The 27,993-nt window shown below is 66.9% G+C and overlaps 1 protein-coding gene across 1 annotated transcript; it reads right to left on the bottom strand.

The window, feature by feature from the left end:
* Positions 1-93: 93 nt before the first annotated feature.
* On the bottom strand, positions 94-27,788 carry CASKIN1 (CASK interacting protein 1; the record flags this gene model as incomplete). The annotated part of the gene is made up of 21 exons (XM_084216473.1): positions 94-208; positions 645-1,038; positions 1,142-3,250; positions 3,321-3,459; positions 3,891-3,992; positions 4,063-4,173; positions 4,295-4,392; positions 5,634-5,721; positions 6,671-6,789; positions 6,915-7,022; positions 8,799-9,014; positions 10,461-10,578; positions 10,661-10,755; positions 10,866-10,974; positions 11,301-11,409; positions 11,481-11,611; positions 11,895-11,990; positions 12,074-12,219; positions 12,309-12,406; positions 14,378-14,429; positions 27,695-27,788. 21 exons carry the CDS (start codon positions 27,786-27,788, stop codon positions 112-114), a joined length of 4,629 nt encoding a protein of 1,542 aa, XP_084072599.1. The 3' UTR covers positions 94-111.
* Positions 27,789-27,993: the final 205 nt, after the last annotated feature.

The following is a 27,993-nucleotide window of genomic DNA, read 5'->3' as shown; positions in this document are numbered from 1 at the left end:
AGGGGACGGCTGTACAAAGGGGACGGGGGAGGGCGGCGGGGCCGGGGGGTCGTGGATCGTTGTGCCCTTGTGCCCACGTAAGCCCTGAGGTTCTTGGGGCCCTGGCGCCCCTCACTCCAGCATGGCATCCAGCTGGTCCGCCAGGTCGTCGAACATGCTGCCAATGTCGTCCAGGATGCTCACGGTGCTCTTCGACTCCACGGCTGAGCTGGGGAGCGACAGAGACGGGTCAGGGGGTCAGGGCGGGCAAGGGATGTGGACACGGCACAGCCCCCTGGGCCCCCTGGCACGGCCCTCCTGCCCCTCTGTGCTGTGGTGCCCAGCACTGTGTTCCCAGTGCCGTGGCACAGTGTTCTGGCTCCATGTCCCCCGTGTCCCCACTCCAAGACAGGCCCAGAGTACCCACAGGCCTAGGTCGCCCTGCCCATGCTGCTCCAGCAAGATGTCCTTCAGTGTCACCTCCCCAGGGTGGTTCCAGCCAGGGTCCCCTGGTGCTCCACCAGTGTCCCCCAGCACCATCCCACTCGTGCCGTGGTGTCACAGCCTGACCCCTGTGCATGCTCCTTATGGGCTCCCGTGCTCGGTGGCACCCAGTGGCCTCACACCCTCTCGAGGGCCCACCACCCACCCCTGCGCCCCCTTACTCTGCCGCCTGACTGTCCTCCTGCTTGATCTTCTCCTCCACCGCCTGCAGCGCGGCGGCCAGGGACGCGCTCGTCTCCTCCAGCTTCTGCTGCGCCAGCTCGGGGCCGCCGCTGTCCACGGACGGGCTGGCGATGGTGGAGCGGGGCGGCTTCACCGGCACCTGCTGGGGCTGCGCGCCGGGCGACAGGGGCTTGGCGGGGCTGGAGCACAGCGAGGGCGGGGTGCTGGAGGGCTTGCCCGCGGGGCTCAGCTGCCGGGCTGGCGACGGGGCCGGCGTGGAGCTGGCGCTCACCGACTGGATGGCAGCGTGGGGCTTGGGGGGCTTGGGGGCCGTGGGGGGCGGCGTGGGCTTGGGGGACACCGGGGGCGGCGTGCCATGGACCCGCTTCACCTCTGTGGAGAGAAGGGAGAGGGGCAGGAGATCGGCGGGGCCGGCTGGGACCCCCGGCGTCCGCCCCGCGGAGCGCCCGTCCCAGGGGGCTGGCGGGGCACCTACCTGGGCTGCCGGGGCTTGGGATGGGCACCTTTTTGGGGACGGGCACCGGCGGCCCGGGCATCTTCTGAGGCGGCTGCGTCAGCACAGGCTTGGGGGACACCGGCGGCTTGAAGGGCTTCTTGGGCTCGGCGGGCGGCGGGACGAACTCGGGGCCGTCGGGGCGGGCGGCGGGCGGCGGGGTGGGCGGCGGCTCAGCCCCGCTCAGCTCCGAGGCCGGCCGCCGCTTCACGGTGCCGGTGCCGTTCTGGTACACGGCGAGCGTGGCCGGCTCCAGCGCCGGCTCCTTGTCCTTGGCTTTGGGCCGGCGCTTGACGGTGTCGGACTCGGTGAGGACGAAGCGGACGCCGTCCTGCTGGCTCTGCCTGGCCCGGATCCGCCGCTTGAGCGTGGCGCTGGCCTCCACCTTGGCCAGGTCCCCGTGGCGGTGGGCCGGGGACAGCCCCTCGCCCGTCTCCCCGCGGGCCGGCCCCAGGGGCCGCGGCCGCTGCTTGATGGTGAGGGTGCCGTCCTCGGCGAAGGGGATGCCGTCGGGGGAGCCGCCGCGTTCCACCCGCAGCCGCTCGCCGGGGCCGTCGGCGGCCGCCTCCGACCGCACGCTGTCGGCGCGCTCGCGGCGGGCGGCTGCCACCAGCCCGGTGACGGGGCCGCTGATGGTCCGGCGCCGGTTCACCACCTCCCCGTCCAGCCCGATGGCCTCCTTATGCTTGACGGTGGCCAGGACGGTGGCCACGCGGGCGCGGTCGGGGCTGCCCGGGGGCGGCCCGGGCTGTAGGTAGTAGCCCTCGGGCGCCTTGGCCGGCGCCGGCCCCGGCCCGGCCGCCACGTGTGGCTTCTGCAGCGCCAGGGCGCGGGCCCCGCCGCCGATGGAGGACATCTCCAGCATGGCCGCGATGCTGCGCACGCTGCCGGCGCTGCCCGTGTCCACGCTGCCGCCCAGGTCGCTCGCCCGCCGCTGCTCCCGGCGGCCCTCGGCGCTCGGGGCTCCGACGGCCGCCTCGCCCTCGCCCTCCTTGGGGAGGTCCTCGGCCATGCCGGCGCTGGAGATGGCAGAGCTGGAGCGCTTGGGAGGGGGCGGCGGGGGTCCCTTCTTCTTGGGGCGGACGGCGAAGGACTGGCTGCGGTTGACGTTCTTGTCGCCGCCGGCGGGTGCCCGCACCGAGTGGCTGCGGCCCACGCGGCGCTGGACGGTGGCGTAGGGCCCCGCGTCCGGCACCAGCAGCTCGTCCCGCTCCTGCTCGCTGTCGGAGGCGGCGTAGCGGTTCAGGCTGTGCGCCCGCTTCTTCGGCCTGCCCGGCTCCTCCTCGCCCTCGCCCGCCGGCGGCAGACACAGCACGGGCACCGAGACGGGCAGGACGGGCACCCCCGGTGGCGCCGCCTCGCCCTCGGCGGGCTGCGGCAGGACGTAGGCGAAGCCGCGGTGCGTGGGCGACTGGGGCAGGGAGCGGGGCGATGCCGGGCGCTCGCCGGGCGGCAGCAGCTGCGGGGTGGGCTTCACCTTGGCGGTGGCATGAGGAGCCGCCGGGCCTTGCGGGGACGAGGGTCGTGCCTTGCCGGGGGTCTGCGGCGGCGTCAGCTGCCCGGCGGAGGCGGGGAAGGGCTGCCGGGGCTTGCCGGGCACCGGGGGCACACTGGCGCGCTTCACGGGGTGGCCGTGCCGGGGCGGGCGGCTCTCCTTGGGCGGTGCAGGGGGGCTCTCCCCGGCCCCCTCCGCCAGGTACTCCTGGCTCTTGGAGATGGCGGCGGCGGGGGGGCCCCGCGGGCCGTCCCCCAGCAGCTCCTGCGAGCTGCTCATCACCCGGGCGCGGCCGCCCAGCCCCGGCGGCGAGCGGTAACCGGGGGCCGCGGGGTTCGCCGCCTTCTCGGGGGGCTCCTCGGGGCCTTCGCCCGTTATGGCCACCTGCAGCTCGCTGCTGAGCTCGCTATCCTGGAAGGTGCTCATCTTGGGCGACTGGCACTCGGGCGGCTCCGGTGGGGGGGACTCGATGGCCAGCACCTCCGGGCTCGGCCCCGACGCCTTCCTCTTCAGCGTGCCCGGCTCGTACTTGCCCAGCTCGGCGCGCTGCAGCTCCGCCAGCTTCTTCACCGCCAGCATCAGCTTCTTCTGGTGGCCTGGGGGCGGCACATGCCATCAGTGTCACCGCCAAGGCCGGCGCAGGCAGCGCCGCGCGCGGGGCCTTACCCAGCTTGGTGATGCCGATCTCCTGCAGGTCCTCCCAGGTGATGTCGGTGATGAAGTCGATGTTCTCGTAGCCGTTCTCCACCAGCACCTTGTAGTACTGGGACAGGCCGATCATGGAGAGCCACAGCGCCAGGTTGGCCTGGGGTGGGTGCAGGGCACGGCTCAGCACCGGCTGGCAGCAGGGTCTGGCCCCGCCACCCCAGGCACCCATGGCACACAGGGATCCCATCTTGCTGGGGGATCACAGCCCCAGGGGACTCTCCCTGTCCCTGTGCTGTCCCTATGCCCCACAAGCATCCTGGATTATTGCCAGCCCTATTCCGATGGGAAGCCTCTCACTGTGCCCAGACATTGGGGCAGGAGGGGTGTCACAGTGCCACATCCACAGGGATGACAGCTGGCAGCAGCCTGATGGTCCCTGGGGAGCTACCGGGGGGGACCATGAGCAGTTCTGGGGCTATGGAGCAAGCTCCCACCCTTGTCCAGTACCACCTCTCCCTGGAAGAGAGGAGGGGACTCGTTGCCACCATGGGTGTGGCTTCTGTCCCCCTGGCCCTGCAGAGCCCTCACCGGTTTGTACTCGGGCAGCCACTCGGGGATGCTGAGGTTGTTGATCTCAGAGGCGATCTTCTTCCTGTGCCCCGGCTTGGTGACCCCGATGGCCGTGAGATCCTGGGGCAGAGAGGGGGGTCAGTGCAGCCCTGCTCTGGCCGTGCCTCCCTCCCACCGCCCCCGGCCCCACCTCCGGTGTCATCCGGCTGATGGTGGTGATGTCGTAGCCGGCGTTGATGAAGTTGGGAGCGTAGAGCTGCAGCTGGAACTTGCAGAGCCACTGGTACACGGCCTCCGAGCTCTGGGGAGTGGGGACAGATGGATGGGGGCAGCTCCGAGGATGGGGACCCGCCACTCCTGCCCGTGTCCCCCAAGCTGTCCCCACCACACGCTCCCCACGGCACCCAGCGCTGCCTGCTCACCTTCCCCTCTGATGGAGGCTCCATTTTCTTCAGCTGGGGCTCGGCGGGGGGCTGGGGAGCGTAGGGGGAGCTGGCCACGCTCTGCGACCGCGACGAACCTGCCGGAGGGGCAGCGGTCAGCCCGGCCCCGGGCTGGAAGGGAGAGGCGAGCCCCGCCCTGGGCAGGGTGCCACAGCCACAGCCCCAGGTTGGCGGGGCCGAGGGAGGCATGGGAGAGCACACGGGACACCCACCCCAGCACAGCAGCCCGGAGCACCCGCCGTGCCCCGGACAGGGTGCTGCTCCTCGGGGAGGGGCAGGCGAGCTGCTGCACCCAGCGTGGCCCCCAGCAGTGGGACCCAGCCAGACCTGTCCTCCAGAGGCAGTTTCCCTGGAGCCCAGGCAGCAGCCAGAGGGGTCCTTCTGCCCAAAACCCTCTGGCCTCACTCCTCTGGCCTTGCCACCCACCAGGCAGGCTCGCAGGAGCTGTTCATCCCTTGGGCTCCCTCAGGGGCATCCCTTGATGCCCTTCCTGCAGGGTAAGGAGGGCTGCCCTGAAATTTTTCCCTCATGTTTCTAATCAGGATGGACAAGAGCAGCCCGGTCCCCCCCACCAGCAACTGCATCTTCCGTGTGTGTGTGCGTGTGCATCCTCCCTGTGTGCATCCTTCGGGCATCTGCATCCCTCTCGCGTGGGCATCCTCCTCACATGTGCATCCCTCTGCCGTGTGCATCTCCCTCACGTCTGCATCCCACTTGCGTCTGCATCGCTCCAGCATGTTTCCCCCTCTCCCTAGCAACGTCTGCGCCCCCCTCCCCGCGTGCCCACCCCCCTTCATGTGCGCGCCCCCTTCCCTGAGCGCATCCCCCTCCCCAGCTCTCTCTGCCCGCAGCCTCCTCCCTCCCCGCAGCCCGGGCAGCTCTGGGCATCCCCCCACGCCCACCCCCACGTGTGCCTCTCCCGTCTGTCCCCCCGATTCCCAGGCACGTGCCACTCCCATGGCGTGGGCACCCCGGTGGCGTGGCCATGCTCCCCGCAGCCCCCCGGACGGCGGTGGCGGTGGGGGGGACCCCGCTCGGGCTCCAGCAGGGCTGGCGGGGGGCCAGGGAAGGGAAGGGGCCGGGGAGCAGCGGTGCCCCCCCTGCCCGCCCCACGCCGCCCCCCGCCCCCCCACGGGCCCCCACTAACCGAGGCAGGAGAAGGCCTGGCAGCAGCCGAAAGGCGAGAGAGTCATTTTTTACCCACACGTTTTTCTTCTGGCGACGGGTGCCGTGGCAATAAAAAAAAAGACAAATCCCTGGATCCACGGCACGGCCAGGGCTCCTCCTGCTCCGGCAGCCGGGCGGCCGCAGCACGCACCTGCGGGGATGTCCTGCGCCTTGGCCGGCCCATCGCCCACGGCAGACTCTTGCGCAGAAGCCTTCTGGGAAAGGACCGTTGCCAGCAGCTGAAAAACACCCCGGCAAGGGGGGAGAGCAGGCAGGAGTGAGGCGGGCGGAGGGGGCCGGCGGGCCGGGGGGTGCGTGTCGCGGGTGTCGCGGGTGTCGCGGGTACCGTGGATGCTGCGGGTGCTGCGGGTGCTGCCAGCTCGGGCGAGGGTGGGCAGGGAGGGTTGCAGCAGATTTCGGCGGCAGCGGGGAGAGCGGGAGCAGCAGATGGTGCTTTGCCGGCAGCAGGAGCCCACGGCACCGCCGCACCCCAAAGCCAGCCTGGCACATGCCCAGCCCAGACTGCCGGCACGAACTGGGGGGTCCCCTGTGCCCACAGGACGGAGCCCCCCCGGCTGGCAGCATGCTGTGGCTCAGGGGCACGTGGGCACGGCAGGCAGGGCGGCAGGGGACGTGGGCTGGCGGGTGCTGGGGTCGGTGGGCTGGCAGGTGCTGTTGCCAAGGAATGGGACAGCCCAGGGGCAGCGCAGGGCTGTTGTGCCAGTGGTGGCAGGGCAGCGTGCAGCACGGTGTGCGGTGCTGGTGGCAGCAGTGCACTGGTGGCAGCGTGCCGTGTTGGTGGCAGCAGTGCATGGTGCTGGTTGCAGTGTGCTGTGCCAGCAGCAGCAGCGCACTGGTGGCAGTGTGCCGGGCCAGTGGCAGCAGTGTGTGCAGGACAGAGCACAGTGCAGAGGTCCCTGCGAGTGGCAGCAGAGATATGGCACAGCAGCCCCCATGGGCTGTGGAATGTTTTGCAGGGGCTGAGCCCAGGCCCGGGCAGTACTCAGGGGCCAGGTGGAGGGGACACATTGGTGGCCGCTGTCAGTGACAGCGTAGCTGGTGGCACACAGGGTATCAATGAGACTGCACAGCACCCGGCCAAGCACCAGCTGAAGTCAGAGCAGGCAGAAAACGCTGCAGGACTGCAGCCAGCAGGAGCTGGCACAGCTGCCTCGGGGCTCTCCTTACCTTGACACCTTCGGAGCCGGCGTGCAGGGCGTGCGCCCCGCTGCCCGCGCTCTGCCCGCTCCCCGAGCTGCGCGCCGAGGCCACGCTGCCCGTGCTGCCCAGGCTGCTGCGGTCACCACCTGCACACAGAGGAGAGGCTGTCAGGGCTCTGTGCCCCGCTCTCAGGGGACACCACGGTGTGGCCGTGCCCCATGGAGCCAGCGCCACGTCCTGGCACGCTCTCTGCGTCCCAGCGGTGCCGTACCTGCGAAGGGTTTCCGCAGCACCCAGATCTCCTCGGCGGGGGCTGCCGTGGCTGATCCGCCCTGCGACGGGGACAGGTGGGACGGGCTCATGTCGGCCCCGCGGGACCCTTGGTGGCAGAGCAGAGAGAGCGGCCGTCAGGCGTGGAGCACTGCGCTCGGGCTCGCACGGGTGTGGCACAGGGGAGGTGACCACGGCCCCGGACTGGCACTGCTGCACGTGGGAACAGCCCCACAGGGAAGGTGTGGGGACCCCGGCTGTGTCCGTGCCCATGGAGGCCAGAGCCATCCTAGGGCCCTGTCCACTCCAAGCTGGCAGAGGTGACAGTGACCAGCCCTGGGCCCTGTTGTGCAGAGCATCCCCTCCTCGCTGCCAGCCAGGGACAGACCATGGTGGGGTGTTCCAGTGCCCTGGCGGAGCTGGACAAGGGACAGAGACCATGTCATCCCTTCACAGGACAGGATGGGAACATGACCAGTGAGGGAGCAAAGGGAGCTGGGCAAACTCTCAGTGGGGACCAGGGCTCCCACCCCACTGTCCCCTGTCCCAGGCAGTGCTGGCCATGTCCCTGCAGCTGCCTGCACCCATCTGCAGGGACACAGAGGCTGTGCAGGGCAGGCACCCGGTGCTGAAACCCAGGTGACACACAGGGGACACAGTAGTGGATAGGAGGACCTCGCCCTCCTCTGGGGCACAGCTTGAGGGTCACCCCAGGGCACGGCTCCTCACCAGCTCACTGTGCTGGCCACCTCTGCCAAGTCCCACTTGCACCAGGGACACCCAGCTCCGAGTGCAGGGGGAAAACAGCCTCAGGTGAGACAGACAACATCCCTACAAGGCCAGTGCTGCCATGGCCCCACCACGGCTCCGCCACTGTCCTGCCAGCCATGGGGCACTGCCACCCTGTCACCCCATTGCCAGCCAGGCCAGTTCTGTTCATGGAGCTGCTCACTCAAACAGCACCAACCAACTGTAGCAGGGGACAGGTGGTACAAGGTGATAGAGTTACTGAAAGAGCACAGCAGGGGACAAACAGCCTCACCAAATCAGGCTGGGACATCCCTGAGCTGCACATGCTGTGGTCACACCAAGAGGAGCCTGGGCTTGTGCAGCTCCATGCGACCCCACTGGGAAAGAAAGCCCCAGGGAAAAGAAGTGCTTCCTTGTCCCCAGTGCCAGCAGGGCCACCCAGTGCCCCCCAACACAATCTCCTTAGCCACTGCCACCAGGGCATGTGCAAAGACCCCTGGCCCCAGCCACTGAGCACTGCACCCCTGCGAGCCTCTGCTCCTGACACACAGCCCTGCAGCATCCGTCACCTGCCTGTGTCCTGGGGACGGTCCCCAGGGATCAGCTGGGCTCTACCCGTGCTGAGCCAGCCCCGAGAGCATCCCCTGGGAAAGCCCCCGGAGCCACAGCCCCTTCCAGCTCTGTGTGCACAGCCAGCACCTGGTCAGAGCTGGGCCCTGCAGGGAGGCTGTGGCCGGCAGAGGGTCCCTGAGCCCGTGGCACTGCGCTGTGGCACTGCGCTGCCAGCCGTGCCCCACGCAGGGCCGGGAGTGCTTTGGGGGTGCCCACGCACCCGGCCAGGAGCGCAGGGGCCACGGGGACACCGGGCTGGGGAGGGTGGCTGTGCCTTGGGCACACGGCGTGCCAGGGGCACTGGAGCGGGTGCGGGAGGGAGCGGTGGCACGCGTGTGCCCCGAGTGCCCCCGCTGCCCCGCCGCACGCATGCACGCGCATGCACACGCTGCATGCACACACACACCACGCCCTGCAGCCCCCAGTGAGGGGCAGAGGCCGAGCAGAGAGAAAGGACTCGACACACGCTTTAAAGGAAAAGAAAGGAAAATCCATGGAGAGCACGAAGCGAGCGGTGAACTACCTTGTCCGTAACGCGGCTCGTCGGCACTGCTAGGGGAGAGCCTGTGATAGCCAAAGGAACTGAAAAGAGTCTGATGGGAATGTGGTGGTGGAGGTGGAGGTGGAGGCAGGGAATGGAACGGATGGGACGAGGCGTCACCGTTTAGCACAGCAGCCCCGTAAGCCGGGAGCGGGATCTTTTGGAAGTGTTGGGGGATTGTTACAGTCTCCCATGAACCTGATAATAAAACATAACAAGAGACAAAATGAAAAGAATCAAAATAATAGAGACACGCTCAGTGCCACCAAAAAAGGAAAAAAAAAAAGGAAAGAAAATTAAAGAAAGAGGGGAAAAGGCAGCAAATCAAAATGCGACCAGAGGGACGTGGAGAAGCCAGAACCGAGACCCAGGCGATGCGGAGCGGAGCCGAGGAGCAGCAGTGGGAGCTCAGCACACGCACAGCCCAGCACAGGGCACGGACACAGCCCACGGATCCGGCACCGAGACTGGGACAGCCCCAGGGGCAGCTCACGGGCTCTCACAGCCAGGCTGCGGGTCCTGCTCCCCGCAGGGCCATCCCAGGACAGCTGCAGGCAGGGCCGGGCTGGGGCCGCAGCACTGGCACCCCAGTGTCAGGGGGTGAGCTGTGACACAGCGCCTGCACCCCACACTGCTGCCACCAGTGGGGTGGCTACAGACCTCCACAGCCTGGCTAGCACTGCTGTGGGCCAGCTGCTAGCCTAGGAGCCATAGAGCTCAGCCCAGGAGCCACGAAGCACAGCCCAGGAGACATGGATGGCATCTCTGGTACCCATACCTGGAGGGTAGCTCTGCCCCTGCCTGTCCAGCACCAGGTGCCTCCAGGGACACTGCAGGTTGTCTGGCAGTCACTTGTGCTGCCGTGCTCCTGAGACATTGTTGACATGCCACTATTCCCTGCCCACGTCCCCACAGTGTGGCTGCCCCCAGGATCCAGTCCCAGGGCTGGGGTGAGATGGTTGATGTGGGGCCTTTCAATGCTGCCTGCAGAAGCACCAGCCCCACTGGGACTCTCCTGGCAGAGGGCACAGCCCAGGGACATCCCAAGGGGCTGCACACGCCCCCAGGAGCCTAAAGGGATGACGATGGGAATGGGGATGGGAACAGGCAGCCACAGGGCAGGGGAGCAGGGGCCAATCCCTGAGATGGCCCCTGGCTGGAAAGACGGTCTCTGTGTGGCAGCATCAGCTCCCTGGCACCGGTGCCCAGCCCCTGCACAGACCCTGAGCACCAGCTCTTCTGACCCCACTGCTCCCCGTCCCCCAAGCCACAGTGACACCACTGGGTCTCCTCATGCACCGACCTCCCAGCACCTCAAACACCTCCCCCAGGCCAAGGGCAGCCAGGGCTGACCCTCGAGCACCCCAGGGCTGCCAGCACCAACCCCCAAGACACCAACCCCACAGACACAACGGGAACACAGACCCTGCACACTGGATGGGAGCACCAGCCCCACAGGCACGATGAGGACGCTGACCCCACACACTTTAGGCACCGACCCCATGAACACGGCAGGGACACCGACCCCACATGCACGAGGGGCATCACCCCGCTTTGTCTTCACCGCCGCAGCCCCCCACACCCTGCTCCCCACCGAGCCAAGGTGGGCTCCCCGGGGCTGGGGTCTAGGGGGGGATTATTTGCCTGTTCGTTTGCTTATGGCCTCGACGAGGCTGGAGGGGAAGTAGCCCACGCGGTCGTTGCCGGTGCGGTTGTCGTGGATGCAGCCCTTCCAGCGCCCGTCCGCGTGCTGCTCCAGCACCTGCGGGAGGCGCCGGGTCAGGGGCCGGGCCGGGGACCGGCGCTGCCACCGGGCTGTCCCCGGCCCCCCCGGCCGCACTCACGGTGATGACGTCCCCGGCTTTCACGTTGAGGCTGGTCAGGTCGTAGTTGTTGCAGTAGTCCTTGACGGCCCGGACCTGCAGAGCTGCAGAGGCGTCTGCGGGACAGAAGGCGAGCGTCACCGGCCGCTCACCCCACGGGGGTTGGCACCCCCAGCCCGGCGTCCCTTGTGCCAGCGTGGCCACTCCGTGCCCTCCAACCCCCTACCCCGCAGCATCTGCTTGATCTCCTTGCTGGCCTGGCTGGTGGTGAACTGGTTGACGATGTCCAGAGCCGTCTGGTTGTAGGTGTTCCTGACGTGGGCGTTGATCCCGCTCTGCAATGGCACCGAGAGGGATTGGGAGGAGGCTGGTCCCCATCCTGCCACCCCTGGGACTCCCTAGGCCACCAGCAGACCAGCAGCTGGAGGGAACAGCTCTTAGACCTTCGTGTGTACCCCCCTTGTGACCCTTACCCCTCGGTGTGCTCCCCCCAGGACCCTCAGAGCCTCGATGTATCCCCTCCAGGATCCTCAGCTCTGCTCCCAGGGAGAGCTGCACAAGCTGCTCTGAGCCCCCAGCTGTGGGGTCACCCGCTTCCCACAACCCCCGGCTGGGTTGGGGGTGCCTGGGGGCATCTGGGGGTGTCGAGGGGGGCCCTTACATCCAGCAGCAGCCGCACCACGTCCGTTTTGCCGCAGAGCGCGGCCTCGTGCAGCGCCGTGCCCGCCTTGGTCTGCCGGTTGATGTCGATGCCAGCCTGCAGCAGGAGCCTGCGGGGGGACAGCGGGGTCAGCGGGGCACGGGGGGCGCTGGTCCTGCCACCCCTGCCCGCAGCACGCACCGGATGATGTCGATGTGGCCGTTCTTGGCGGCGAGGTGCAGGGGGCTGGTGCCGTTGGGGTCGGTGGTGTCCCCCGGTTTGGGCTCCAGCAGTGCCGCGCACATGTTGCTGTTCAGGAGCAGTTGGACCACCTGGCTCAGCAAACACAGACGGAGCAGGGCTGCAAGGGCGGCTCGGCCGCCCCCCGGGGCCGCAGCCCCCGGCCCCCGCCTCCCCCCTGCGCTGGTGGCACTGCACACCCCCAGCACCAGCCATCCCTGTGCCCCTCCAGCTGCTCCAGCACCTCCAGGACCTCACAGCGCCCCTGTCATCCCCCCAGGACCTCACAGTGCCCCTGACCCCCCCCGGGACCCCACAGTGCCCCTGTCCCCTCCCAGTCCTCCTCTGGGGACACCCAGCCCTGCAAGAACTTACCCCGACCCGGCCAAACTCGCACGCTAGGTCCAGGGGCGTCTTCCCCGAGTTGTCCATGATGCAGGGGTTGGACTGGTGCTGCAGGAGCATCTCCGACTGGGGACAAGCAAGACCCCGACCCGGTGAGGGCAGGGCTAGAGGGGTGGCACCACCCCCTGCCAGCCCCGTACCCTCCGTACCACGTCGTAGTGCCCGTGCTGTGCTGCCAGGTGCAGGGGGATCTGGCCCTCGTCCGACGGGATGTTCACGGAGGAGCCTGCCTTCAGCACCATTTTCATGGGCTCCTTCTTGCCCTGCCAGGCCGCGTAGTGCAGGGGCCGCATGCCTGCAGGGGCAAGGAGCCGTGAGCCTTCCATGTGCCAGCGCAGCAGGCAGAGCCTGCGGGGGCACGGGGCAGGGGACCCGGGGCCTCGCCTTTGTTGTCCTTGATGTCCACGGCAGCCTGTGCCTCCAGCAGCAGCGAGATGAGCTCGGTGTTGCCGTTAAGCGCCGCATGGTGCAGAGCCGAGAACCTGGGGACCGGGCTGGTGTCAGGGGCCGCTGGCCTGTCCCCTCCACAGCCCTGCCAACCCCTGCCCAGCACCTCTGCAGCACCGGGGCTGCTCTGCCCTCCACGTGCACATGTCCCTGGGAAAGCCACCCCCCTATCCCTGTGTGGGCTTTGGGGAGAGAGCTGCTGCAGGCCTGGGAATGCTGAGACCCCGCCAGGCTGGAGGTGCTGGGCAGGGCAGGCTCCAAAGGTGGGGGTGCCGTGAGCCCCCTCCCCAGTGACCCACTTCCCCCGGGCTGGCCCCAGCAGCGCGGCCACGAGCGCAGATGGCAGCGCTGCCGTGCCCGGTGCCGGGCCGGGCTGTGGGGTGGGGAAAGCCCCCGGCCCCGCACCCGCTCTGCTCTCGCAGCTCCCGGAGGCTCCCGCCTGGGAAGCAGGCCAGGAGCTGACCTACTTGTGCTCCCGGCAGTGGCATCCTCCGTGCGACTGCGCTGGCACCCAGCGTGCTGCTGCTCGGGGCCCTGGCCGTGCACAGCGTCCCCATCCCCTCCCCAGGGCCACCCCGGTGTCACCAGAGCATGGGAGTCCCCAGGACACGCTGGTGCCCGAGGGGCAGGTGTGGGTGACAATCCCCCTGGCCCTCTTCCCCAGGCCCCCGGCCGAGGGGACAGGTCCCGTGGGGAGCAGGCTCCAGGCACGGTGATGCCCACGGAGCCCTGGCTGCCATCCCCGGCGGGGAGCGGCGATGTGAGCAGACAGCCAGCACAGGAGGCTGATCCCCAACGTCTGCCTGGGAAATGTCAACATTTTCCGCTCCGGCGCCCTGCTCAAATCCGCTCAAGATGGTGCAAATCGCAGCCTTCCCCGGGGCTGCCTCGGGGGCTTCCCTCGGGCACCTCATGGCCCAGCCGGCCACCTCGGCCACGAGCAGGGCACCGGCCCTGGGGCCAGCGTGGGGACACCAGCACGGTGCTCACCCATGGCATTCCCAGCCGAGATTGAGCCAGCACTGCTGGGATGGGGAAACTGAGGCACGGGGCTGGCTGAGCTCACACAGAGCGGAGCACAGCCAGGCTGCAGCCCGGATCCCAGGGGATCCTTTCCAGGAGCAGTGCCTGAGGCTGGAGGCTGCTCCCCTTGTGCTTCAGCACCCCCTGAACCTTCCAGGAGCTGGATATGAGCGGGGCCCTGCCTGCAGCCCCCCAGCCCTGCCATGATGCTCAGCCCTCCTGTGGCCTGCTGGCTCTGCTGAGCCCGAGTGGGTGGTGCCCCCTTGCACAGCAAGGACCTGGCAGCTACCAGGGGATGCCCACTGCCACCACCCTGGTGACGAGGATGAGGAGGCAGCCGGGCTGCTGTGCCCATACATCCCCAGGGCATGGCCTCTGTTCTGCTGCTCTCCCTGGCGCAGCAGAGCCATCCAAGGGTACAAGTGGCATCACATCGTGGTGCTGCCCCGCTCCAGGGGGATCTCGGGGAGGGGGGAGCCAGGGGCAGCTGCTGCCCAGCCCCACAAGCAGCACTCCCACGGCAGCCCCCTCCTGTGCGGGGCCCCGGCTGCCTCCCTGCAGCCTCATTAGTGTGATTAGCGGGGGTGTCTGAGGCCCCTTTCTGCTGCTCCCGCCCCTGGGATGTGGCTGTGGAGCATCTCCGGTGCCTGGCGGGGTCACGGCTCTCCCACCCGGCACCCCACAGGGCTGAGCTCCCGAGGAGCCCCACAGGGCTGGGAAAAGTGTGGTGAGATGTGGGGCACAGCCCTGCCTCTGCCTCCAGCACCATCTCTGGGTGCAGGGAAGGCTCAGCCGCGTGGGCTAATGGGGCCAGAGCCCTGGAGCTGGCAGCTCGGAGAGCCTGGCATTCCACACAGACACCCAGCACTCCCACAGCAGCTGCACTCCCTGCTCACAGCACCCCACAGCACCCCACAGCACCCCACAGCACCCCACAGCACCCCACAGCACCCCACAGCACCCGGGCTTGGGCTCCCACTCACCCGTCCGTGTCTTGGAAGTTGACATTGACTTTCTTTGCTGATCCAAGGAGCTCTGGAAAGGAGGGAAGGGGACAGGGTGTTAGAGGAGGTGGCTGGTGCAGGGACACAGGGCACACCAGGGAGCTGATGTGGTGGCAGCTCCAGGTTTCCCTGCCTACCAAGGCTGGGGCTCCCTGCTGCTCCACAGGTGCTGTGTGAGGCTGCCTCAACCTGCAGGCAGGAGGCTCAGGGTGGGGGTCCCTGCAGAAGGCAGCAGAGCCCAGGGACTCCTCCTGGCACCAGGTTCTGCCCGTTCTCCCCTGGTTTGCGTGGGGAATGTTCCCCTGGCTCCTCCACCCAGCTGAGGCTCTGGAATGGCCCGTGGAGCCCCCGCTGGGCAGAGCTCAGCACATTCCCCTGTACCCCCAGCCCCCCCTGCATTGCCCTCCCCACCCTTCTGGGAAATTAAACCGCGCCGGGGCAATCCAATTAGCAGCACGAGGAAGGATGGAGCCAGATTTACATAAGATTTACCCGAAAAATGCCACTCAGGCTTTCCAGTGAGCTGCTCTTCCCACAGCAGGAGCAGGAGAAGGAAGAGGAGGGTGGGAGCAGCACAGCAGAGCCCCGAGTCAGGCACCCACACAGCAGCCCCTGAGCCCAACACAGCAAGCACAGCTCCAGCACAGCCCTGAGTCCATGGGAGAGGACCCAAAGGCTGCATGGCCTGGCAGGGAGAATGGGCAAAGGCACTCAAAGCCAGGGACAAGCTCTTGTTGGGAGAAGCTGGCTGGAAGGGGCTGCTTCAGGCAGGGAGAGGGAATGTGGGGCCAGAGAGACACTCCCTGTGCACCTTGGCCATGGCCTCGCTCTCTCGCCCTCTACCATGTCCCCTTGTCAGTGTCCCTGTGTTTATTGAATTACTGGACACAGGGGCTGTGCCACAGCCCAGGAGCCTCAGCACGGACAAACAGGGCTCAGAGGGCACCAGCAGCAGGAGGGGCAGCTGTGTCCAGCCCTGACCCTCAACCCTGGGCAGTGGTGCCGGGCTGAGCCAGCCCTGCCCAGGCCAGGCGGCGCAGATGGACCCAGGACAGAGGCTCTGGCACCCAGGGCTGGCTGCCCCCCGCACTCCAGGGCTGCCCGGCTGTCCGAGCTGCAGGACATTTGCTAATGCTGACACAGCCCAGTGTGACAGGTGACAACTGCAGAGGATGGGTTCTATCAGCCACAGCAACCACCCTCCAGCCACCGGGTCCCCAGGCTTTCCTCCCAGAAGTGCCTCATGTGAGATGAGAAGGGGCACTGCAGGGTGTCTGGAGAGGGACGGGGACACCATGGGGTCCCCGGGTGTAGGGAGGGACAGGAATGCCACAGAAGCCCCCAGATCCCATCCCTGCCATAGCACCCCCGTGCTCCCCTGGGAAGAGCTGCACATTAGTGGCAGGCAGAGCCCCTGTGACACCGGCACTGACCCAGTCCCCGGCAGCCCCGTGCTGCCGCCAGCGTCCCCAACAAAGGTGCCATTCAGCCCCGTGGAGAGGAGCCCAGCGCCGCTTCCGCTGCTGCCCTGCGCCAGGAACCAGCTCCCAGGAGAAGGGGCCGAGCTGCCCCCAGGGATGCCAAGGGCCAGCGGACAAAAGGAGCCGTGGGCGCAGCAGCGGCACCGTGCCCGGCGCTGGCTCCAGCCTCCGGCCCCGAGACGGGCCCCGCTCCGGCCGAGGGGTCCTTGCGGATGGACGGACGGACGGACGCTGTCAGCAGGTCTGCACTGCCTGGCCTTTCCCACGGGGTGATCCCAGCCAGGGGCTGGCACGGGGCAGTGCCCGGGCATCAGGGTGCAGTGGTGATGCCGTTGGTGATCCCCAGGCACGTGCCACCCTCGGCATCACCAAACCACCATCACCCCAATGCAGCGTAGCGGCAAATTTTTCCTCCCTGCACCTGCAGGAGAGGCTGCGGCTGCCAAAATCTGTTTAGCACTTCCATCACTGCCCGTGCCAAGTGCTTAGTCAGTGACTTCCAGCCATGCAGTGGTTTGACTTTCCTTAAAGCTCTGGAAGTGGCCGTCAGCATGCCGAAGGCAGCTGGAGCGTGGAGCCCAGCTGGGGTCTCAGAATAACCCCAGATCCCAGAGCAGGAGAGAAGGATGGCTGCCCTGGTCACCAGGTCCACAGTGAGATTTGCAGCCTGTCTGGGGGCAACAAGAGCCAGGAGAGCTCATTAATGGCTGGGAATTAATGACAAGGAACATTCTTCCACTAACAAGGCAGAGAGAAGGGAGCTGAGTGCTTCCAATTAAAAATATCGGCTACAAAAGGAGATGGGCATGGTGGGGAGGAGAGAAGAGCTCCTTCATGGCCACGCTGCCTGTGAACCCCCAGTGTGTCCCTGGCTGTCCTCTCTGCTGGGGTCACTGGAGGGGTGGCAGGGACCACCGAGCACCTGCAGTCACTATCCTGCCCTCTCCATGCAGGTGCCATCAGGAAGGCGCTGTTTCAGGGGTGGCACATCTTTGCTTAGACACCCTGAGCCCCACCACCATCCCTGGGACACCCCAATGTCCCCTCTTGGCTTCCCATGGGCTGCTCCGGTGATGGTTGTGCCGTGTGGGATCACGGGGCTCCCCTGGTGTCTCATGGCCCAGCTCTCCATGGCTCTCAGAGCAGTTTGCACCCCACAAACACCCTGGGGCAGGACCACGATGCCAGCCCCAGGAAAGGGGGGCGCACACAGGCCCTGGCACCACGGGGTGCAGCTCTCACCCGTGGCTGCGGTGTGCAGCGGGAGCCGCAGCGTCTGCCATCGACACCAGCTATAAACAGCGCCTGCCGGAGTAAACACCGCTGCGGGAGCGGCCTGCCACTGCTCCCAGAAACGCCCTCACTCAAACACAGGGACTGCAGGAGCTCAATCACGCTCGGGTTGAGCCCGGCGCTCCATGTGCAGCGAGCTCCTCGGCAGCCCCGGCCCCGCGGGCACAGCGGCGCGGGCGACGCACGAGCTGCTGGCACGTGCAGGGCCCGTGCACGGGAACCCGCTCTGCCCCACCCCAGGCTCCAGCCACGCCGCACCGGGGCTCCTGGCACTGTGCCTGGCACATGCTTTGGGTGTCCTGGAGCACGCCATGAGGAGAACCCCTGTGCCCAAACACAGCTCTGGGCACTGCGATGCACAGCCACATGGAGACCTCCATGCCAAACCAAAGCTCTGGGCACAGCAATGCATGGCCATCAGGAGACCTCCATGCCCAACCATAGCTCTGGGCACTGCAATGCATGGCTGTGAGGAGACCCCCATGCCCAACCCCAGCTCTGGGCGTTGCAATGTACAGCCATGTGGAGACCCCCATGCCCAACCCCAGCTCTGGGCACAGCAATGCATGGCCATGTGGAGACCCCCATGCCCAAGCAGGAATCCCAGTACATGTCACTGGGAGACCACAGTGCCCAGTCACTGCTCCAGGTACCCCCGAACATGCTGTATGTGCACAGGTGGCCGGTGTATGCCATGGAAGGACCCCAGTGGCCAAGCACAGCTCTGGGCATCCCAGTGCAGGTTGCAGTGAAACCCCTGTGTCCGGCTGCCCCATCCCTTCCCTGCACGTGTGTCCAAGGCCAAGGCCCCACACGGTGGGACTGCTCAGGGGGCTCCTCTCCCTTCCCAGCACCCCCTCACGTGCTCCTGCGCCAGCCCCTGCGTCTGCAGCCAGCGCAGCGCCAGCAGCGATCGATGCCCGGCCGGAGCGTGGGGGCTCCCGGCCAAGCCCCCGCTGACGAAGCACATCCTCACCCCGCTCCCCCCGGCAGGCAGCAGGCGGTTGCTCCAAGCAGATGGCTCCAGCCTCCGCTAAATCAACATCTACTTAATGAGGGGAAAGCACTGCTGCCCCCTCCCCAGCATGGCGGCAGCGGATCGGCCAGGAGAACCCCCCGAATCCTCCTCTCCATCCCTTCCCTCACCCCTCTGCAGTGACCCCACTCCCCTCCAGCCCCAGCCCTGCTGCTTCCTCACTCCCCAGCTCACGTGGGCAGCCGGACCCCTGCGTGTGCCCCCCACAAACACAACGGGACCCCACAAGCAGTGAATATCCACAGGGAAGACATTCAAGGCAAGCGCCTGTTTCAGAGACAGGGGGAGGATCCTGCAGCGGCATCGCTGGGAGCTGCCGGATAAAGGAAGCATCCAAAATAGCTGCTCTTAATTATATCCCTGCTAACGAGCGCCACGCAAACAACGGGCACTGCACGAGGAGCCCTGGCATGGGGGTGTCTTATTCCTCACTGCGAGGATGGGCTCACCACGGTGGCCTGTGCCATGGTGGGGACCCCACTGAGGCAGCCACAGCAGCCCTGGCTGGGTCTGGTGATGACGGTGACACCGGGGAGCCGGTCCTGACAGGGAAAAGCTTGTACTCCTGCAGCCAAGGTCGTGTCAGGCGCTGGGGCCGGCGATGCTCAGATGCTAATGAAGCCGTTATCATCTTCTGATCGATCGGGACTGCATAAATAATGCACCGGGAAGCTCGTTGTACAGGGAAAGGGATTGCCTGGGGCTGAGAGGTGGCTGGGATGGGATGGAGCCATTGCAGAGCAGTACGTGGCACAGCTGGATAACAGCTACCCACCACAGCTGGACAGACATTTCTCACCACAGCTGGACACTCCGGTGTCCATCACAGCTGGACATACACCTCTCACCACAGCTGGATCTCCCAGTGTCCACCGCAGCCGGATAACAACCGCCCATCACAGCCGCACACCCACAGCTGTGTGCCCTGCTGCCCATCACCAGCCATCCCCCAGATCCCAAGGCCCTTTTGGGGGATGCTGCCCGTGTGCCAGCACAGGTACAGATGCTCTGGATGCCCATCCCTGGCAGACCCTTCTCCAGGGAGGGGCGAAATCCGCACTGGAGGCTGGCTGGGCTCTGGCAGCCTGAGTCACCGTGCAGCGCTGTCCCCTGGGGCTGCAGGAAGCAGCTTAAATGCAGCTTTCAAGAGGCAGCAGGGACTCCACTGTGATGCTTTTATTTTTACAAAAAGGAAACTTTTCAATCCCTTGGGATGGCGTGGGGCTGAGCCTGTGGGCCGCCAGGGCAGGCGGGGACAAGGGACACGGATGTATCCAGGGCAGAGCCGACCCACCAGACCTGGAGCTGTCCAGGGGGCCCAGCACCCACCAGCAGCTCCTGTGGGGATCCCCACTCTCTCCCTGTATTCCCAAGCCATATCCTCACCTGACCTTTGCCGTGTGGTACCATGCAGCCAGGCCAAGCCACGCTGCATCAGCCGGACCCCTTTGGGCAGTGCCAGCCCCCCCAGCCCCCCGAGTACCACACGGGGCCCTGCTGAGCAGGGGCTCGCTGGTGGCTCGGCCCAGGGCAGCCAGGAATGCAGGGAAGCAGCAACAGGGACGGGCAGGGGCTTGCACAGCACGGAGATGTGCTGCCTGTGCCCCACGGGTGGGACACGAGGGGTTGTGCCCAGCTCCGTGGGACCGGAGCAGCCGCCCGTCGTGCCCGGTGCCCGTCGTGCCCGGTGCCTGCCGTGCCCGGTGCCAGCCGCACACCCACACTCGTCTCTGTGGAAATGGATGTTGGTGTCGCTTACAGGGAGCCCTAATTGCCAGCCTGTGGCAAACAGGTAATTTTCAGTAATCACGCAGGCTGGAAGGAGCCGCTGCTGGCACAGCGAGGCTGGCATGGCAGGGATGAGGATGTGGCTGCTCAGGGCCACTGTCACCTGTGTCTGCCCATCCATCCACCCGTCCCAGCATGGCACTGCACCTCCTTGGGACACGGGAGCAGACAGAGGTGGTTACACACTACTCACCTCCACCCTGGGGCAGAGACCATCCTGCCCCATCCCCATCCTCATCCTCATCCTCCCCGGCTCCTCCCCCTCCTCACCCCCTCTGCGGGGCCAGGGATCCCTGGGAGGATGGACCCTGTCCACACTGGCTGCAGGGCGGGACCTGGAGTTCTGTGCATCTTAAAGCATCATTAACCGAGGCACGGCGGTGATCACTGGCCTCCCATGAACCCGGCACGGTGCAGCAGCACTGGGAAGTGGCGGGAGCTCCTGGTGTGCCCTGAGTATGTGCACACATGTGCACATCTGTGTGCAGGCAGCCCAGATCAGCTCAGGGCGTGCCCTGAGTGTGTGTACACATGTGCACATCTGTGTGCAGGCAGCCCAGATCAGCTCAGGGCGTGCCCTGTGTGCACACGTGTGCACATCTGTATGCAGGTGGCCCAGATCAGCTCCTGGTGTGCCCTGAGCATGTACACAGGTGTGCACATCTGTGTGCAGGCAGCCCAGATCCATCAGAGGCTCCAGGCGTTGCTGCAGCTCTGTCTCTGAGCTCCCAGCCACGCAAAACAGGCCCCAGGTTCTATTTGAACGTGATGCCTTCAGAGCCATCATTTGTCCTCATCCATGGCCGGTGCACCGTGCCCACCTTCTGCTTCAGGGCTGCATTCCTGGTGGGAATGGAGGGGCAGCACGGGCACAGGCATGGGCACCTCTGCGGGCACAGGGCTGGCAGCTCAGCCGTGAGCCGGTGACCGTCGGGGTGGGCGGACAGCGGGGACGTGCAGCCAGGCCACGCCATGCATCATCCAGGAGCACAGGGAGCGAGGCCAGAGGCCTCACACTGCTCCCGGCAGGCTGGCAGGACCCGTCCCAGCGTCGCCAGTGTCCCCAGTGTCCCCAGCACGGCGGGCACAGGAAGGGGGCTGGCAGGGCCGAGCAGGACCGAGCCTCAGGCAGCCCAGCCGCTGAGTGCACCCGGGGAGCGGGGCTGTGCTGCTGCGGAGCTGCAGGGCTGCGAGGAGCGCGCTGCCGTAAACAGCCCAGCTGCAATGCAGGAGCCGGGCAGCCGCCGCTTTGTCTCTGCTCCAGCGGCTCCCGCGGCCGCGGGCCGGCAACCCGCGGGGCCTCTCGAGGAGGCGGCGCGGGGCTCCGGCGGCCACATCTGGAAGGGATCAGCGGCTGCTGCCGCCGCCACGAGCCGGCCGTGCCCGGCGCCCGGCCCCGCGGCCCCGCGGCCGGCCGGACAGGAGGCAGCGCCGGCGTGGGCACAGCAGCGGCCACGGGCACACGGGGCAGAGGCACATGGGCACACCATGCACACGCGTTCACACGGACGCACAGGGGCACGCAGAGCATGCACAGGGGCTGGGGCACACACAGGATGCACAGGGGCACGCAGAGCATGCACAGGGGCTGGGGCACGCACAGGTGCACAGCGATGGATGCACAGGGATGCAGAGGGGCACACGGGAGGAGCACCCAGCCACCAGAGCGCCGAGGAGCAGAGCCTGTGGTGGCTCCTTGGGCACCATCTCCAGTTTGGTCCGTCTCCAGCTGACACCGAGCGTGGCAGGGCACGGCGCTGGGGTCCCCTAATCCCGCTGCACCCCGGGGCACCCCAGCCTCACAGCACCTCCATCTGCTCGGCGCTCTCCAGGTGCCGGCAGTGACCTTGGTGGGGACACCCAAGGAGACCCGGCCAGAGCTGGCACTCCCGGCCAGCCGCTCTCCCACGCCCTCCCAGCGCGGTGCTGCCCCACCGGGTGGCTGGTGCCAGCACCGTGACCCATCCGTCACCGGAACAGTCCCGGCAGCGCGGGGCTGTCGGCCGAGGCCAGGCCAGCTCTGCATCCCAGCTTCCCATTTCTCAGGCTGATTGCTCCTGTCGCTGCAGAGCCCAGCGTTAAACACCTCATTTTCTACTCCCGTATTGAGTTGGAAAATACTATTAACATTTCATTAGAGCTTAAAGATCCCTCTCAGCCCGGCAGGATGAGCCAGCCCGTGGGGGGCATCACTGCTGTGCCAGGTGGGCTGCACTGGCCCCCTGTCCCTCTGGGAAGAGGAGAACCAGGAGGTCAAGTCCCACGTGCCCCAGATGTGGGACAGGATGGTGAGCCAGGGCAGAGGTGACATCAGCACTGCACACTGACTTGGTGACCTGCTGGGCATGGCCCACCCTTGCAGCACACTTGGCCAGGAACAGGACACAAAACAGTGACAGAACAACAGTGTCCATGCAGGCACTCCTGAGTTTTGTTTCCCAGTACTTCTCCCTCACTGGAAGGGAAGTCTGGCCCAGCAGGACCAGCACCAGTCATTAAATATCAGCAAATTTATTCTCCAACATTCTCCCAACAGTGCTGAGCACCATTCCCAGCACACACCAGCACCAGCTCCAGGACAGACAGCGCTGTGGGAAACAACCTCAGATTGTACCCAAGAGCTGGGTCCTCCTCTCCAGCACTCACCCCACCAGCACTGCCACAGCTCCCACCTGCCATGAGCCCAGGAATGTGTTCACTGAGCACCCAGCACTGCTTTGGCACGGAGCTGCCATCCCCAGCACTGCTGCTGCAGCCACTGCAGACACATGGGGAGGGGGAAGGGGCTGAGGGCACCTGGGCACACCGAGATGGGCAGGGGACTGATCACAGCCATTCCCAGCAGCTGGGAAGGGGAAGGAAGGGTTAAACAGAGTGCAGAGAGGAGGAGAGGAGCCAGACGCCAGCCTGGCTACTGGAAACCACCACGGGCTGGCAGCCACTGGGACGGCTGTGGAGAGAAGCTCAGGGCACCCGCAGCACTCAGACCTGCTCAGTGCCAGCCCTGCCACCCTTGGGTGCCCGCTGGCCCTGCCTGGTCCCCCACAGTGCCACCCCCCAGCACAGGGGCAGCGAGGTCCTCGTGCAGCAAACTGCCGTGGGAGAGCCCCGCTCGAGGGGCTGCCAAAGGGCTGCTTGGTGTCCAGCCAGGTGAATTTGGGACTGCTGAGAGGAAATCCAGGCCAGGGAGGGAGCTGGGAACGGAGCCGCCGGCCCGTGGCCCTGCTGCTCCTCGATGGCAGTGGCCAACTGTCCCGGGTCCCCAGAGCAGTACTGCTGGGCAGGGACCCTGCAGCCAGCCTGGACACGGGGGCTGTGCTGGGGGCAGGGGGGCAGAGAGGGTTTGCACGCACAGCTCGGCCCAGCCACCGAGGCAAGAAATGTAAAATAATGAGAAGTCACCCCAGGCTGAGCAGTCGTGCCCCTCTGGAAGGAAACTTGGCACACTCCAGCCCACATCTCCCTGCCAAGTCCTGCTGGGAGCGAGGCTTAGCACGCGGGCTGGGAACCCCAAGAGGCTGATGAGGGACCTGCTGACACGTGGAGGAGTCGGGCAGCAGCTGGAGGAACCTGCCTGTCAGCAGTGCTCAGAGCACAGCCCGTGCCTGGGCCACGCCTGGGATGCACCGGCATCTCCCCTCGCTGGCATCACCCGCGGGCCCCAGGCCATGCCCGTGGCATTCCGCCCCTCCATCCCTGCCGAGGGCATGGGGGGAGGTGTGAGAGCAGGGCCTGGCCACGCCATGGGGGATGCACGGGCCCAGCACCTCTTTGGTCACAGGATCGGGCCCCACAGCCCCTTCCTCCCAGTCCAGATGTCCTGCCCAGCACCTCAGGATGGCTCCAGAGGCAGCAGCATCCAGGCACTCCAGTGAACATCATCTGCTCATCTCTGCCTGGGTTTCTCTGTCAGCAGGGAGGTTCTGCCCAGTGCCCAGGGAGCAGCAGCAGGGGCCATCGGGGGTGGCTGCCTCCCAGGGAAGGCTCCTGCTCTCCCAGAGGGCCGGGGGAAGCGGGCAGCTCCGGCAGCTGCCGGCCACGTGTGCCCTGGGCACTGCACCACAATTGGATTTGCATCTGCCCTGCCTTTTACTGCATGGAAATTGAATTGTAAAATGTCAAAGACATTTCCTAACTGCGCCATATTAGCCCGGTTTTATTAAATACTGTTATCAGAGCAGATTATGAATGCAATCAACTGCAGGCAAGAAAACCCAGAATTGACTGGCCACTGTGCAGGAGGACACACCGGAGGGCAGGAGGCAGCTGGCGAGGCCCTGCCCAGAGTCCATGTCCCCAGGTGCTCTGGCTCGGCTTCCCACTGTCCCCAAATCCTGGAGCACCGGCGAAGGAACATCCCCACCCAGCCAGGGCAGCTCCACAGCTGCAGCTCACATCCCAGGATGGCTCCCCAGGGACAGCAGGACCCTGAGGGTTCTCACTGAGCCTCCAGCTCCCTTCCTAGGCAGGGCAGGACCTGCTCCCTGTGCATGGCAGCAGGGCCAGGACTGATGGGACAAGCTCTGAGGTGCCAGTGCTGCTGCCAGTGACACATAGGGCAGGATGCAGAGCCCTGCCCAGGTGGCAGTGCAGGAATGGGGCTCTCCTGCCCAGAGTGGGACACACTGAGAGCTGCCCAGGCCTCAGCACCAGCGCCCTGGGCAGTGGGGCCAGGCTGGGCTGGGTTACCCAGCGCGACCCTGATGTGGCAGGACACAGGGGATGCAGAGCTCTGTGCCCAGCCCTGATCCCAGCCAGGCAGCGTGGCTAACCCAGCCCTGCGTGGCCCCAGAGCTCCAACAGCACACCAGGACACGAGTCCTGATGGCAGCCTGGGGGATCAGGGTGGCACTGAGGACCAGGCATGGGGTGGGCAGCACAGTCCCACAGGACACAGCCCTGGATTGCACCCACATGGCCAGTTCCTGCCATGCCCAGTGCTTGTCCTGGCACTGCAGGGCCACGTGCTGGGACATCTCCTTGGCCACACGAAGCTGCCATGTGTGGAAGTGATTTACAGAGCCCCCCAGCCTGGCTGGAAGGGAAACTGGAGCAGGGGATCCAACCTTTGGCTGGAGGTCCCACACTTGGCACCGGCAGCACCTCACAGGAGCCATTCCCAACATGGATGAGCCCTGGCAGCACCGGCCCCATAGGGAAGGAGCCAGCCTGCTCCAACCCTCCAGAGCCATGGAACTGTGGATGCTCTGCATGGCACAGCTCATCTCCCACTGCCCAAAGCCCCAGGTGCTCAGGACAGGATTGACACAGTGGGCACGGTGCTCCTGGAGACACCCCACGGTCCCATCCCATCCCAGGCTGCTGGAGCTGAGGGGAAAACGCCAAGTCACCACATTTCTTCGAGGTAGCACCGAGAAGGAGGGGACAGGGAGGGAAACAGTTTGCTGCCAAATCCCTGCATCTGATTTGCGCAACTTTCAGACAACCTCATCAATTATGGATGGCCGGGAAGCAGGCGCGGTGTGCGCTGCGGCCGGCCCGGGCCCGAACCCACACTCGCACCGAACGGGGCCCCCTGTCACCATAGCAACCCGCGCTAATTCACGCAAGGATTTTTAAAATCTCGTGTATTAAACCCCACATGAATAGGATATTATCCAGATAACAGCTAAGTTACAAATCTCGCCAGTGCCGCGCAGCGCGGGGAGCGCCGCAGGCATGCGTGGGACCGGAACTTGGAGGGGACGTGGGGACACCACGGCGTGGGGACAGCCCTGCTCGCTGCTCTCCCACTCCATGCACCGCTCCAGCCCCGCTGCCATGGCCAGGGGTGCTTGTGCACCCCAGGCTGGGAGCACGGCACCCACCGCACACGTGGCACCCGCTGCCACAGGGGAGAGCGGAGTCAGGTGGGGAAATGGCCCCAGACGAGCCCAGCACGGGCACCAGTGGGTCCAGCAGAGCTGGAGATGGGCAGCCCAGCAAGGGAATGGGGTGAGCATCCACCCCAACAGCAGGCTCAGCCCCGCCGGGTGTCCCTCACCTGTGAGCCTGGCACAGGGAGCGCTGCTGGCCCCTATGGCCATCCTGCCTGGCGTCCAGAGGGCTCAGCCACGGGAGATGCAGCCGAGCCCTGGGAAAGACAGGGATGCAGGAGAAGGTGGTGGCACTCAGGCACCTCTGGTTGTTGCCACAGCAACGCCAGCTGTGTGCCCAGGCCAGCAGGGACCGGAGAGGGGTGTGTGGGGACACTGCTGGGCACAGACCAGGCGTTGTCCCCATAGCCACACACTGCCCCAAGAGGCCACGGCAGCAGCGGTGTCTGGAGTGGGTTGGGATGAAGCGGGCTCTGAGCTGGAGGTTCTTGCCCTGCAGAGTCCCTCAGCAGTGACAGCAACAATGGCACTTGGGACATGGGGACTTCATGCCAGCCCTGTGTGGCACGAAGAAACACATGTTGGCCTCATGTGGCACCGTGAACACGGTGGATGCAACACCAGAGCAGGGACATGGGGAATGCCATGCCAACCCTGCTCAGCACCAGGACATGGGGTGCCACGCTGGCCCTGCTTGGCCAGAAACAGCCCTGCATGACCAGGGAGTGGGACAGCTCACCAGTCCTGCACAGCTCTAGGGATGCCCACATTTGGGGAGTGCCGGCCCTGCAGAGAGGGACAGTGGGCACAGCAATGGAGGGACTGTGTGTCCAGTGACCCAGAGCCACACGAGCGCTCCCCGCGGTCCCTCTCCGTACCCAGGGACGGTCCCCGGCCTCCCAGCTCGTCCCCGGCACCAGGCCTGAAACCTGCGGCTGCATCAGCACCATGAATTATTCAGTCCCGGGCGGAACGCCTCGACGGAGCAGTTACATCCTACAGCGAGTAGATACTCATGGAGCTACACACACGTACACCCGGAGACGCACACGCACAGCCACACGCACGCCCCCGCAGCCTCACACCTGGCCACGCACCCGCGGCGCACCCGCGGAGCCGAGCACAGCCAGCCGCAGGGATGCACCGGGAGATACCCGCGGAGCGACATCCAAACACCCCCTCAGCGAGAAACACCAACAGCCCAGCCAAACACACAGATGCCAGGGTACACACCGCCACGCAAACACCCCACGCACCCAAACACAGCCGCACACGCACCCGCGGCAGCGCGGACACACGCAGAGGTGTGCGGGCAGCGAGCCCCGGCGCTCTCCCGCGCGGGCCGGGCACACTCGCTGCACGCACACGCAGACGCGCCCGGCCGCAAACCCTGCCCAAACCCCCGGGAGCACCGGGCCCGGCTCCCGGGGGGTCCGGAGTTGCTCCCGGGTACGGGACAAGGGCAGCCCGGCCGGAGCCCGACCGCGCCGGGGGTGCCCGGGACCGGCGAGGAGACCCTTTGCAGCGCTCCGCACCCGCGCAGCGCCCGGGGATGCTCCGAGCCCCGCCGGCGTGCTCAGAGGCACGCCGGGCAGCGCCCCCCGCCCCTCCCGGGGCGCCGCCGGGGGTCCTCGGCACGTCTACGGTCCCCGCCCGACCGAGAGGAGCCGCAGCCGGGGAAGGGCCGGGGATGCTCCGAGGCGGGCAGGGCGGCATCGCGGCCGGGCCCCGGGAGCAGCGCTAGGATGCGGCCCCGAGCCGCCGCGCCCGCCGCTGCGACGCCGGTGCCCGTGCGTGCCCCCCCTCCGCGTGTCCCCCCGCACCGGCGCCCCCCGCCCGGCCCCGCCGCCGCCGCACTCACTGGCTTTGCCGGGCTTGGGCCTCTGCAGCAGCTTCTGCACGGCCGCGATGTCCTCCGCCTTCACCGCCTGCACCAGCTCCTGGTCCTTGCCCATGGCTGCGCCGCGCCGGGGCTGCCGGCTGCGGGCTCACGGCCCGAGCATCCTCCGCGGCGCGGCGCCGCGAGGGGCGGGGGGCGGCGGGGGGCGGCTCGGCGCGGCTCGGCACGGCTCGGCTCGGCACGGTGCGGCCCCCCCGCCCAGCCCGCCCGCTCCGGAGGCGGGGGCGGGGGCGGCGGCGGCGGCGGGCGCCCGGGGCGGG

The sequence above is a fragment of the Fringilla coelebs genome (genome assembly GCF_963513975.1).
Source record: "Fringilla coelebs genome assembly, chromosome: 16".
Lineage (NCBI taxonomy): Eukaryota > Metazoa > Chordata > Aves > Passeriformes > Fringillidae > Fringilla > Fringilla coelebs.
This window is presented reverse-complemented; position numbering and strand designations above follow the sequence as displayed.